Source organism: Artemia sp. Qi Xiang Cuo, chromosome 9, assembly GCF_049724085.1.
Source record: "Artemia sp. Qi Xiang Cuo chromosome 9, ASM4972408v1, whole genome shotgun sequence".
NCBI classification, from domain to species: Eukaryota; Metazoa; Arthropoda; class Branchiopoda; order Anostraca; family Artemiidae; genus Artemia; species Artemia sp. Qi Xiang Cuo.
This window is the reverse complement of record NC_142802.1, coordinates 23,145,398-23,158,461: the sequence shown is the minus strand read 5'-3', so window position 1 is coordinate 23,158,461 and position 13,064 is coordinate 23,145,398. Positions and strand designations below refer to the sequence as shown.

The 13,064-nt window shown below is 36.5% G+C and overlaps 1 protein-coding gene across 6 annotated transcripts in view; it reads left to right on the top strand.

The window, feature by feature from the left end:
* Positions 1–13,064, top strand: part of LOC148948460 (uncharacterized) — a 521,750-nt gene that overhangs the window by 377,104 nt on the left and 131,582 nt on the right. For all 6 annotated transcript variants that reach the window (XM_089094386.1, XM_089094385.1, XM_089094390.1 and 3 more), the window contains one exon: positions 12,096–12,169. In XM_089094386.1, coding sequence (XP_088950512.1) covers positions 12,096–12,169 — 74 coding nt within the window. The remainder of the gene's footprint in view (positions 1–12,095; positions 12,170–13,064) is intronic.

The window sequence follows — 13,064 nt, the reverse complement described above, 5'->3', positions numbered from 1 at the left end:
ATAGGTGACCGACCCTGAAAAGCCAATGTACCGGTTAAACTACACACATATCCATGCCTCAGGCCTGTGTAAGTGCATGTGTATTCAGTGGTGCCTATGGCCGTACAAGTTTTTTAAAAAACCGACTAATCAAGTCATCATATGGACTAACCGCCAGCTCTCCCTAACCGACTGACACACAAAAAAATGAGTGTCACATTAGAAAACCCGTCTGCTAAGGCAAGTATCGTTCGTAGTAATAGGTGACTGGCCCGTGGATATGTAGAAATGTTTACCTATATGCATGGGGATAGGCACTCTCTTTGAAAAACCAAACCAGACTATACCCATCAAACCAGACTATACCCACCAAACCAGATTGTACCCACCAAACCAGATTATACCCACCAGAAACCTGTTTGGTACAGGGGCCTATGCAAAGTATAAGGTTGATTACTACTTACCTCCCCTTTTTAAAATTCATACACATAATTCTCAGTAACGTATATCTAACCTCAGCCACGATATTTAAAAAAAACTCATTTACCACACTATGAGCACCCGAAGCCTTATTATTATTTTATACTTTTATTATTGTTACCGTTTATTTCTAACTTTTGCATATTCTGGGTCTTTTAATTTGCTCAATTCCCCTTGTCGTCACGGAAGTACATCTTGAGAATTCTAGTAATCGTGGCCTAACGAAAAGAAGCTAAGAACTCCTAGCTTTTTTGACAACCAATACCAAACAATGCCGCTTATTCTACTAAATCGTATATGCGATTAATGAGTAATTTACATAATTCAGATAATTGCCCCTGGGGCTTTGGGGTGATATTGACCCTGGATGCACACTTGTTAAACCTTTCTACATTTCTGAGCAAAGTGGCTATCTAAAAATTTGATCCAACATTAAGAGGCTTTTGAGGATGCTGGGTAGCAGAAAAGGGCACAGGAGGAAGGCGGGTTTCCCTTCAATCACTTTTGGCCTTCGAGAGGAGTGCTACAACTTTCAGTTTCAACCAAATAAGCTCCCTCCCAAGTTTCCATGACCACCCCTTCCATACGATGCGGACAATGAAAACGTTTTCTGGTCTTTGACGTAATACCTTAAACTAGGTATTCTTTTCCCAGACCACACTGAATTTCTATGATGAACAAATAAAAGGTTCAAATGGGGATTAGTCCATTTATTTAGACAGCGAAAACAGATACAAGAGTCTAGATATTTCGATCACATATTCAGCGATCGGCATCAGTAGAAATACTAAAGTAATAAAATTAAAACTAACATATTTATACAAAGCAAAACAACTAACTTCCGGTTCATTCGGTAGTTTTTTTTCTGAGAGAGTTCAATCAATATCTCTCTAGATCGAAATATTTACACATAATTCTCAGTAACGTATATTCATTTACCACACTATCAGCAACTGAACCCTTATTGTTCTTTTATACTTTTATTACTGCTACCGTTTATTTCTAACTTTTGCGTTTTTTGGGTCTTTTAATTTGCTTAATTACCCTTGTCGTCTCGGAAGTATACCTTGAGAATTCTAGTAATCTTGGCCTAACGAGCTGTCCCTAAGAGCTCCTAGCTTTTTTGACAACCAAGACCAAACAATGCCGCTTTTTCTACTAAATCGTGTATGCGAATAATGAGTAATTTACATAATTCAGGGTAATTGCCCCTTGGGCTTTGGGGGTGATATTGACTCTGGAGGCACACTTGTTAAACCTTTCGGTATTTCTGAGCAAAGCTGCTATATAAAAATTTTATCCAACATTAGGAGGCTTATGAGGATGCTGGGTAGCAGACAGTTTCGACCGAATAAGCACCCTCCCAAGTTTCCAAGGACAGCTCTTCCATATGATACGGACAGTGAAAACATTTTCTGGTCTTTGACGTAATACCTTAAACTAGGTTTTATTTTCCCAGACCACACTGCATTTATATGATAAACAAATAAAACGTTCAAATGGAAATAATTCCATTTATTTAGACAGTCAAAGCAGGTGCAAAAGTCTAGATATTTCAATCACATACAGTGATCTTCATCAGTAGAAATACTAAAGTATTAAAATTAAAACTAACACATTTATACAAAGCAAAACAACTAATTTCCGGTTCATTCGCTAGATTTTTTTTTAGGGAGTTCAATCAATATCTCTCTAGATCAAAATATCTAGGCTTGTGTACCTGTTGTTACTGTCTAAATAAATGAACTTATCCCTTTTTGAAGTTTTATTTGTAAGTTTTCTGGTTCTTTTCTGGCCCTATGTCAGGCCAGTTTTATGAGGAAGCAATAATCTTTCCTATTTTATTTCATTATTTACGTCCTCTTTGCCCAAGTACTTGAGGATATAAGTTAAAGGGAGATTGGAAGAAGGCTCTTTGGCTGTTTTTGGGGCCACATTTTTTTTACGGGGACTATGTCCTGATACATTCTTTTTGTTGCACGTCTGACTGAAACGTAAAATGGTACGATTTGCGCAAGACAATACTAAAATATGAATTCTGAAAATTCTCTGGCTATAAAGCATTCAGTCATTCCTATGTTCGAAACATTCCAATAAATCCTGGTTGTGTTAAGAATAATACGAGGCAGGGTTAACTGCCACAGGACTTTAAGGATTGAGCACCATTCTTAGTTAACACAGTTCAAAAATAGTTTAAATAAATATATAAAAACAGTTACTTATTGAGTACATCCTTCAGTCTGTACTTTTAACGAAATTATCATCAACAGATTCTCTTCTCTAATTGTTTCCCGAGCAAAAATTTAAAGGAGCTTCCCTTAAAATCTACCTTGGATTGCTGGGGTTTGTATGGAATCTTTCTTTAAGTGGCCAGTATCATTCAAGTCCTAGAAAACCTCCATTTTAGACGACAATGGGTGATTTTGTTGGTGAATTTGTTTACAGTTTAACTGAAGCTTAGATCAATGGTTCACTTGTGGCTCCGGGAGTGTTCCTTTAATGCATTATTAGTTCTTTTTTGTCGAAAGGTTATCCTCGAAATATTTGACCTTATTAGAAGTTTAAACCATTTAAACTTTCTTAACTTTTTGAAGTTCAAGGTAGCCCTAGATTTGGTGCGGAAAGCTGTTACTCTAGCTCAGGACGTCGAACCAATAAATTTTATTCCTTCAAATACTACCTAAACCCTTTATTGTTTTAACAATTCCTAAAAATACTTCGATAAGGCTGTCATATTTCCGGGTATGCCTCTATCTTAGGTCATGACTATTTTATATTCAAACCTTTTAAAAGTTGTAATGGCTATTAATCATAGAAACAATAAAGCCGAGCAATAATATAAAAAATGTTGGAATCGTTTCACGAAGCCAATTTTCATCTGTCATTGTAATTTATGTTGTGATTCTTTTTGAGTATCAGTTGTTTCTACAATACAAGGCATTGATAGCAATCGTTCTTAGCTTTTATGCAGTTGTTAAAGATATTATCTAGTTTTCTTGGTTTATCTGACTCATCATGCATTTTAGCATCATGATGTAATAAAGCTGAGAGTTGGTACGATTCAGCTTAAACAATGAAGCTCATTGACATTACTCCATGAGTGGTGTGGCTTAAAGCTTCCCTAGATCCATAGAATGGCTTTAAAAAGATCAATTCAAAAGAGTACCTAAGAAAACTCGGCTTTAGTGTCAAAACTGGAAGCTGGGTGCATTCTTAGTACTCATGGGACTGCTACACTCCAATCTTCCGTTGTGTTGATGTTAGTCAAACATTTCGTGGTAACGAACTGTAAGTAAGGAGTGACCCGGCTCAATGGTAACCGAAACTCTAAAAAACGGAATTTTGATACCAATAGATACATCAAAAGAATGAGATTTCTATGCTGATTTCAAAAATATAAGTTTCATCAAGTTTAATTTTACTTATCAAAAGCTACGCGCCTGAGAAAATTAGGCTGATTTTAGAAAAAAGGGGGAAAGACCCCCTAAAAATTATATAGAACCTTAATGAAAATCACACCATCATATTCAGCGTATCAGAGAACCCTACTGTAGAGGTTTCAAGCTCCTATCTACAAAACTGTGGAATTTTGCATATTTTGTCAGAAGAAAGATCACGGGTGCGTGTTTATTTTTTTTTTCTTTTTCCCAGGGGTAATCGTATTGACCCAGTGGTCCTAGAATATCGTAGGAGGGCTCATTGGAACGGAAATTAAAAGTTCTAGTGCCCTTTTTTAGTGAAAAAAAAAATGGAGGGCAACAAGGCCCCCTCCCACGCTCATTTTTTTCTCAAAGTCACTAAATTAAAATTTTGAGATAGCCATTTTGTTCAGAATAGTCGAAAATGTAATAAATATGTCTTTTAGGATGACTTAATCCCCCACAGTTCCCAGGGGAAGGGCTGCAAGTTATGAACTTTGCCCATTGCTTACATATTGTATTGGTTATTGGGAAGAATACAGACATTTTCAGGAAGAATTTTTTCTGGTGGGGGGGGCTGGAGGAGGGGTTACTCGGGAGAATCTTTCTGTGGAGGATGTTTCTTTGGGGTAAGGGACATTTCGATGAAGGGGGCGCCGGATTTCCAAGCATTATTTAAAAAACGATCAGAAATTAAATTAAAAAAAAAACAAGATTTTTCAACTGAAAGTAAGAAGCAACATTAGAACTTAAAACGAACAGAAATTATTAAGTATATGAGGGGGTTCTCCCCCAAGTCAATACCTCGCTCTTTATTCTACAGTTTTTTTTAGTGCTTTAAAAAGAGCTATCTATTCTAATTAAACGGCCTTTGTGATTCAGGGGTTTGTGAATTCAACAATGTTTTAACTTTTGACGTAAAGAGCGTGGTATTGACTAAGGGGAGAACCCCCTCATCATATACGTAATAAAAAAAAACAATAAAAAAAAGAACAAGCGATACGGCTCAATAGTAATCGAAACTTTTAAAAACAGAAGTTTGATGTCAATAAATGTATCAAAAGAATGGGCTTATAATGCTGATTCTAAATATATAAATTTTATTAAGTTTAGTATTACTCTTCAAAGGCTACGAACCTCAGAAAATTTACCTAATTTTTTAAAGAGGGGGGAAACATCCCCTAGAAGTGAAAGAATTTTAATGAAAATCACACCGTCAGATTCAGCGTCTCAGAAAATCCTATATCATAGGTTTCAAGCTCATATCTGTAAAAATCTGCAACTTTGTATTTTTTGCGAGAAGAAAAATATACGAATATAGAAGTTCATTACGTAAGTTAATTTGTAAATTACGTCAGAACCAAATTTAAAGACAGCCATTTAGCAAAAGAAATTTAAAATTTTTATGCAAATTTTGTTTACTTGTTCAATGAATAAGTAAGCCAACGGTAAGCCAAAATAAAAGCTGCATTAACTAAAACACGATCAGAAATTAAATAGAAAAAAAACAAGTTTTGTAACTGAAAGTAAGCTGCGAAATTAAAACTTAAAGCGAGCAGAAATTATTTCTCATATTAAATGGGCTGAACCCTACTCAAAGCCTCACTCTTTACGCTAAAGTTTGACTCTGTCTCGCAACTTTATTTTTTAAAACAATAAAAAACTTTAGCGTAAAGAGCGAGGCGTTGAGGAGGGGTCAGCCCCTTTCATATACGGAATAATTTCTGTTCGTTTTAAGTTCTAATGTCGCTCCTTACTTTCAGTTTAAAGAACTTGTTTTTTTATTTAATCATTAGTAGGTACAATTCTCTCGTTACCCTTGAGAATACTTTGACTTAACTAATTTGACTGAACATTCCATAACAGGGCGCATAAATAGATATCCATCATAGATTAGTTTGGGAAAGGTTTGTAAGAACATATTTAAATACTGTGGTGTTTCTTGAGTGACGTCCAAAGCAGAAGTTTTAAATAGAATGTGATTGCACTAACATTCCTTTACGATATAGTTTCGTATCCATTTATGCTGATTTATGGATTTTTACGGATCTTTGAAAAAACTGATTGGAGAGGAACTCAACCGTAGTGCAGCTTGCCTTTTGGAAATTTTTGGGACACTCGGCACTTAAACCTCTTTTTGAGCCCCCAACGGGATGTTTGTTTAGGGCATTATGAAACTAGGAGCTTTATCAAGAAGCCAGTACTTTTTAGACGAACGAAGAAATTAACCGAAGCAGAATATTAGAACCACAGAACGTTCGTGTAAAATAACCGTAGGCGCACCCTGAACCATAAATATTCTAAAAAAAAAACATTGCCACGTTTTATGCCAAAACTTTTACTATTCCTGGAGAGGTCCTTCAGACCAATTTATAGGGGGAGGGGAGGAGAAATTTTCCTCCCCAGTGTTTGGAAGTAAGATTTACCCTGAAAATGATCACAATTATGAAGACTGCCAAAGAATGGTTGCCCATTTTTTACTTCAGAAAATTCAGTAGACACATTTTCTCTAGACCTGGCATGTAGTGCCAGCAACACCGTTATAGTCAGGTTTTATCCAGTGGGTCTGTCAATCGCGGCTGCTGAAAAAAATGGGCTCACAGCATCGTAAAAAAATACAGTGAAATAAATTTTCATTATCAGCAGTTCCTGACTCTATGGTCATTAGTGTGATTTATCTGATAGCCTCTTTCGTTGAGACAGGCAGCGTCAAGTTACAACAAACTCTGACTAACTTGGTAATCTGTGTTCAGAGGGTTCCATTGTAACTGAACCACCGTTTAACTGAACCCCATGGAACTGAACCCCTGTAACTGAACCCCTGTAACTGAACCACCGTGTAACTGAACCCCCGTGTAACTGAACCCTCGTGCTACTGAACCCTCATGCAACTGAACCCCCTTTAACTGAACCCTCGTGCAATTCAACCCCCGTGCAACTCAACCCCATTTAACTATACCCCCGTGTAACTGAAGCCCCGTGAAACTGAACCCCCCTGCAAGTGAACCACCGTACAACTGAACCACAGTGCAACTAAACCACCGTGCAACTGCACCACCGTGCAACTGAACCACCATGCAACTGAGCCACCGTGAAACTGAATCCCCGTGCAACTCAACCACCGTACTTACATTGGGTAAAACACAAGTTAGAATCTTTACATGTTCAACCTTGCTGGAATTGTTTGCTTTTTTAAGTCTTTATATAAATTACTATCAAGATGATTTATAAAAAGGCTCTGTTTTGTTGTCACAACAACAAAGAAAGTCGTACGTCATAAACTTTTAAATCCAGATTTATTTCTCTTTCTTATGTGTGTTAATTGGGGTTCCCTTCACCCCGTAACTTTCTACGGGTCTAAGTGTTTACCCCATCCCCCACGGTAAGTGTCCCCTCTTCCACCCACGGAAACCTCATCACCTGGAAAACACCCCCTCGCGGAAATTATGGTTTTAAAAATTTAAAAATCTTCTTTCAGTCGTGTTATATTTTAGTTTAATTAAGAAGTTCCAAGGGAAGTGGAAAAGAGGATTTTATGTGTAAATATTGCCCCCCCCCCTCCGCGCAAATACTGTCCTCTCATTAAAGATCCTCCAGAAAACCCCCACACAAAATGTTTCCGTATGTTTCCCAATGACAAATACTATCTGTAAGCAATTGACCAATAAAAAAAAAAAACTTAAAAAGGAACTGAAACTTCTTAAACCGGGTTATTTGATTGTTTTGTAGCTAGGAAGAGAGTGAGGTATCTCAAAGGGTGCATTTTGATGCCAAAACATCTCAGCTCTCAATAAGCCTTCAAATGAATACAGAATTAGCTCTAAGGGAGAGACAACAGGAGGATGGAGGAAGAAATTGTTTGATAATCCCCAGGCATTTCTAGCCCTTTTTTATAAGCCGAAAGTTATTGGAGAATAACCAACGTCAAAAAGTTTTTTTTTTTTTTTTTGTGGGGGTGGGGGGAGATTTTCCACGGGTAGGTATTTTCTGGAAGGGGGTTTTTTTCCATGAGGTGTTATTTTCCGCGGGGTATTTTCCTTAAGGGGTGTTTTTTTTGTGGGTGGGGGGGGGGGTAAACGGCGGCTCTCACTGTCTACATACTATAATTTTTTTTTACCACTTTGCTTATTTTGTTGTTTTCATTTTGTGGTATTTTCTATGCTCGTAGTTGTTTATCGTTTGGTTTGAAAAAGGTTAATTACCTGCTTTGGTGCAGTAGTTCAGTTGCACAATGGTTCAGTTGCACGGTGGTTCAGTTACCTAGTGGTTCAATTACATGGAGATTTAGTTACATGAAGGTTTGGTTGCAAGGTGGTTCAGTTGCATTGGGTTCAGTTGCACAGGGGTTCAGTTGTACGGTCGTTCAGTTGCACGGGGGTTCAGTTACACGGGGGTTTAGTTACATGGGATTTAGTTACACGGGGGTTCAGTTAAATGGGCTTCAGTTGCACGGGGGTTTAGTTGCAGGAGGGTTTAGTTAAATGGGGTTCAGTTGCCCGGTGGTTCAGTTACACGAGGGTTCACTTGCACGGGGGTTCGGTTATACGGGGGTTCAGTTGCAAGGTGGTTCAGTTACACGGTGGTTCAGTTACAGGGGTTCAATTGCTTGGGGTTCAGTTACACGGTTGTTCAGTTACACGCACACCGTTCAGAGACGATGGACTGAGGCTGTGTTTCTGGTTAATCGTGTTATTTGCGCGTCAGTGACATTAGACAAATGTCTTAAATACTAATATCTGCTTCAAGTTGAAAGAAAGGTGTAAAAAAAAAAAAAACGGTGAAATAAATTTTTATTATCAGTAGTTCCTGACTCTATGGTCTTTAGTGCGATTTATCTGATAGGCTCACCCGTTGAGACAGGCAGCGTCAAGTTATAACAAGCTCTAACTAACTTGGCTATCAAGCAGTTCGTTGTAACAAGATGTAAAGTAAGGAGTGACCCGGCCAAATAGTAACCGAAAGCCTAAAATACGAAATTCTGATACGAACAGATCCATCGAAAGAATTTTATTTTTATTTTAATCTAAGATGCACATGTTTCATACAATGTAGTTTAACCCATCAAAAGTTAAGCGCCTGAGAAAATTTGGCTGATTTTAGAGAAAAGGGGGAAAGACCCCCTAGAAGTCATAGAAACTTAATGAAAATCACACCATCATATTCAGTGTATCAGAGAACCCCACTTTAGAGGTTTTAAGCTCCTATCTACAAAAATGTGGAATTTTGCATTTTTTGCCAGAAGAAAGATCACGGATGCGTCTTTTTTTGTTTGTTTGTTTTTTTTTGTTTTTTTTTCCCAGGGGTGATCGTATTGACCCAGTGGTTCTAAAATATCGTAGAAGGGCTTATTGGAACGGAAATTACAAGTTCTAGTGCCCTTTTTAAGTAACCAAAAAAAATGGAGGGCAAATAGGCCCCCTCCCACGCTCATTTTTTTCCCAAAGTCACTCGATCAAAATTTTGAGATAGCCATTTTGTTCAGCATGGTCGAAAATATGATAAATATGTCTTTTACGATGACTTAATCCCCCACAGTTCCCAGGGGAATGGCTGCAAGTTATGAACTTTGCCCATTGCTTACATATTGTATTGGTTATTCGGAAGTATACAGACATTTTCAGGAAGAATTTTTTTCTGGTAGGGGGGGGGGGGGGCTGAAATGTGGGGTTAAACAGGAAAAACTGTAATTGGAGGAGGTTTGTTTGGGGGAAAGGACAATACTATGAAGGGGGCGCCGGATTTCCAAGCATTATTTAAAAAACGATCAGAAATTAAATTTTAAAAAACAAGTTTTTTCAACTGAAAGTAAGAAGCAACATTATAACTTAAAATGAACAGAAATTATTACGTATATGAGGGGGTTCTCCCCCAAGTCAATACCTCGTTCTTTAAGCCAAAGATTTTTTAGTACTTTCATAAGAGCTATTTATTCTAATTAACGGCCTTTTTGATTAAGCGGTCATTTTTAAAGAATTGGAACAAAATTCGAACTTTAGCTTAAAGAGCAAGGTACTGATGAGGGGATGAACCCCCTAATATACGTATTAAAAATATGTGAATATAGAAGTTCGTTACGTAAGTTATTTCTTAAGTTACTTAGATTTATTACAACTAAAAACATCCGTAAATAAAATTACACAAGTTTTTAGAAAGCTATTTAACCAAGTAAAATTAAATTAATATACAAATTTTGGTTTTAATTATTCATATACAGTGAATTAAGATCAAAGCTGTATTTATTCAAAAACGTTCAAAAATTAAATAAAAAAAACAAGTTTGTTTAATTGAAAGTAAGGAGCGACATTAAAACTTAAAACGAACAGAAATTATTCCGTATATGGAAGGGCTTTCCCCTCCTCAACGCCTCGCTCTCTACGCTAAAGTTTGACTCTGTCTTAAAACTTTATTTTTTAAAACAATGAAAAACTTTAGCGTAAAGAGCGAGGCGTTGAGAAGGGGAAAGCCCCTTCCATATACGGAATAATTTCTGTTCGTTTTAAGTTTTAATGTCGCTCCTTACTTTCAGTTTAAAAAACTTGTTTTTTTTATTTAATCTGTGTTCAGAGACGATATACTGAGGCTGTGTTTCTGGGTAACCGTGTTATTTGCGCGTCAGTGACATTAGAAATTTCTTAAATACTAAGATCTGCTTCAAGTGGAAAAAAGAAATGTGCAAAAGAAATGCGTGTAATGTTGAATTTTGCAGCACTGGGTCTTGATAGTGGATTGGCTTGATCACAAAAAAAGTGTATCTGCATTCGTTCAAGTTACTGCACTCAGGTTGTAAATTACTATGGCAAAAGACCTTCAAATGGTGCTTGTTCAGAGAAGGCTGAAAATCACTAGCTTCTGAGAAAGATACTAAGTGTACTAAGTGTCAAAAATTAAAAAAAAATGAATTTGATCGATTTGGGTTTTTGATTATATTTCCGAAAGCTGAACTTTACTTTTCGAATGTAAAAAAATGGAAAACTTCAAAAACTTACATGATAAGAATATTTGGTATTTGGAAAACTTACTTTTGTTAGCTTAGTCATAATGACTTCTGGAATCTTGATCATTATGGAAATAGCCAAGTAATTTTTGTAAGACATCAAGACAGAATCTGATAGGAACCTCATCAAACTTTGTCAAGTTGGTACATTTGTCAAGATATTTGAAGATTTTTTGGGGCTTCAAGATAAATGAAAAGTTTGTTAACTGTCAAAAATGTTGAAAGCAAAATAATCTTTTAAAAATAAACAAAAATCAATAACTCGAAGCATATTTGCTGACATCTTGCCTGCCAATATTTGACAAGTGAGTTTGAAAGGAAAAGCAGTCTTTCTTTCTGTATACTTCGAGGCTATACAAGAAGCCCTAAAAGGGCTTTATCGAAGTGAGGTTTTTCTATTTTATCCCGCAATAAACAGCAATGCGTCTGCCAGGAAGCCTTAAGTCTTTATTTAAATGTACTTACTGTAAATGTATGCCAATCTCTTGTATCTCGGTGGAGCCACTTTTAATGAAATTTTACTCAGGAGACTTTTTGTATTTTCCCCCGTTAAGTATAGCTTCACTTAAGAATGAAAGAAAAGAAGCGAGAAAAAGAACTGATAAAACTTTGCCTCTGCCTAGAATGATTGAAAGAAATTCCCTCCCCTGAAAATTTGAGTGACCAATCCAAGGGAAGTTTTAGAATATATATAATTTACTTTAAAATGTACGGAACCAGATGTGGTTTCACTGTACAGTGGCTTCTTGAATAACTAAAGACCATCCTGGGAACTTGTCCAACTTGAGTTTATCCCAAATGTGCTACCGTAAGGTTTTACAAACCTTAACTAAAACTATGAAAAATTGGAGATATGGGATAGATTCTTATTTCGCATATAGATCTCTTTCTGAAAGCCAAATTTTTTTTTAGTCCATCAAAAGTCAGTATCATCGAGCGGTGAGGAGTTGGAATTGAAATCTTCTTCCCTATCCACAATTTGAATTTTGGACTTATTTCTGAAGGCCTCATTCACGTTAGCGTAACAAATTTCCGTTTTAGTGATTCGCCTTCCTTCCAAACTTTTACTTTTGCCTCCAACATATTTTGAAAATGTTTAAAATTGCTCGATATCAATATATAAACAATCCACGAGAAATATTTGTGGAAATTTGCAAGTTTTCTCGGGAGAAAAGTACTCTTGATCTTGTCTGTAATTTATCTTAGTTTTAATTTTATTTCAGATGTAAGCATAATCAAAGACTTCCTTGAAAAAGTTCAGAATATGAAAGGAGAACGAGGAGAAATAGGGCCACCTGTAAGTATGCTTCGAAGTATGTTCTCCATTTGACTTGTATAACCACGGGTAAAGCTAAAGACTTTTACTGGGTAGGGCTAGGGGTAGTGGTTGAATATACCCCCTTCTCTTAGAATTGAGCTTTACTCTCGCTTTTGAGGATTTTAAAGGGGAAACAAATTCTACCTGCCCCTGACCCCCTCAGCCGTGTCCATGTCTGTAGCTCATGGCTTGGAATGAGCATAAAATGGAAATTGATCTTATCTCGGTCTTTCTATTTCAACTTAAAATGCATTAACAAAAACGGTGTGAATTTTCCTAAAAAAAATGAAACAAGAAGTAAGACCATCATCCATCATATCTATCCTTGTAAGTACAGTTTCTTTGAACTATTTTGAGAACTAGTCTAGCTATGCAAAATGGTTTTTGTATCTTCCTTTAACTAGAATAGTCTTTGGGTTATTCATAGCAATTACCAGCTCGTTCAATCGTTTGAAATGCCCATTTAACTAGTTTTATCGTTCTCCTTAAAGTTTTTATGCTAGAGAAGTACGAAACATTCTTATTTAATGGCTATACAGGTTGGTTAGAAGTTGTCATAAAGTTGACTAATTGATACAAAGAAATGGAAACATTTATGTTTAGTTACCAAGCAGCAAAACAGATGCTTTGAACAACAGCAATACAGCAAGATACAGCAAAACAGCAGCAAAACATTCGTGAGCTCAAAGTATTGCAAAGGTATGGCAAAAAAACTTTGAAAATCAGTTCATTTTTATCAACACCTTAATTAGCTTTGAGTTTTTCCTGAGATGATTGATTTGAGCTATTTGTCTCGCAAATTATGTTTTTTAAGCATATTCTGAAGAATCCAAATCTAACCGCTATTCCTCTACCAAGGCTAATTACTAGTTCT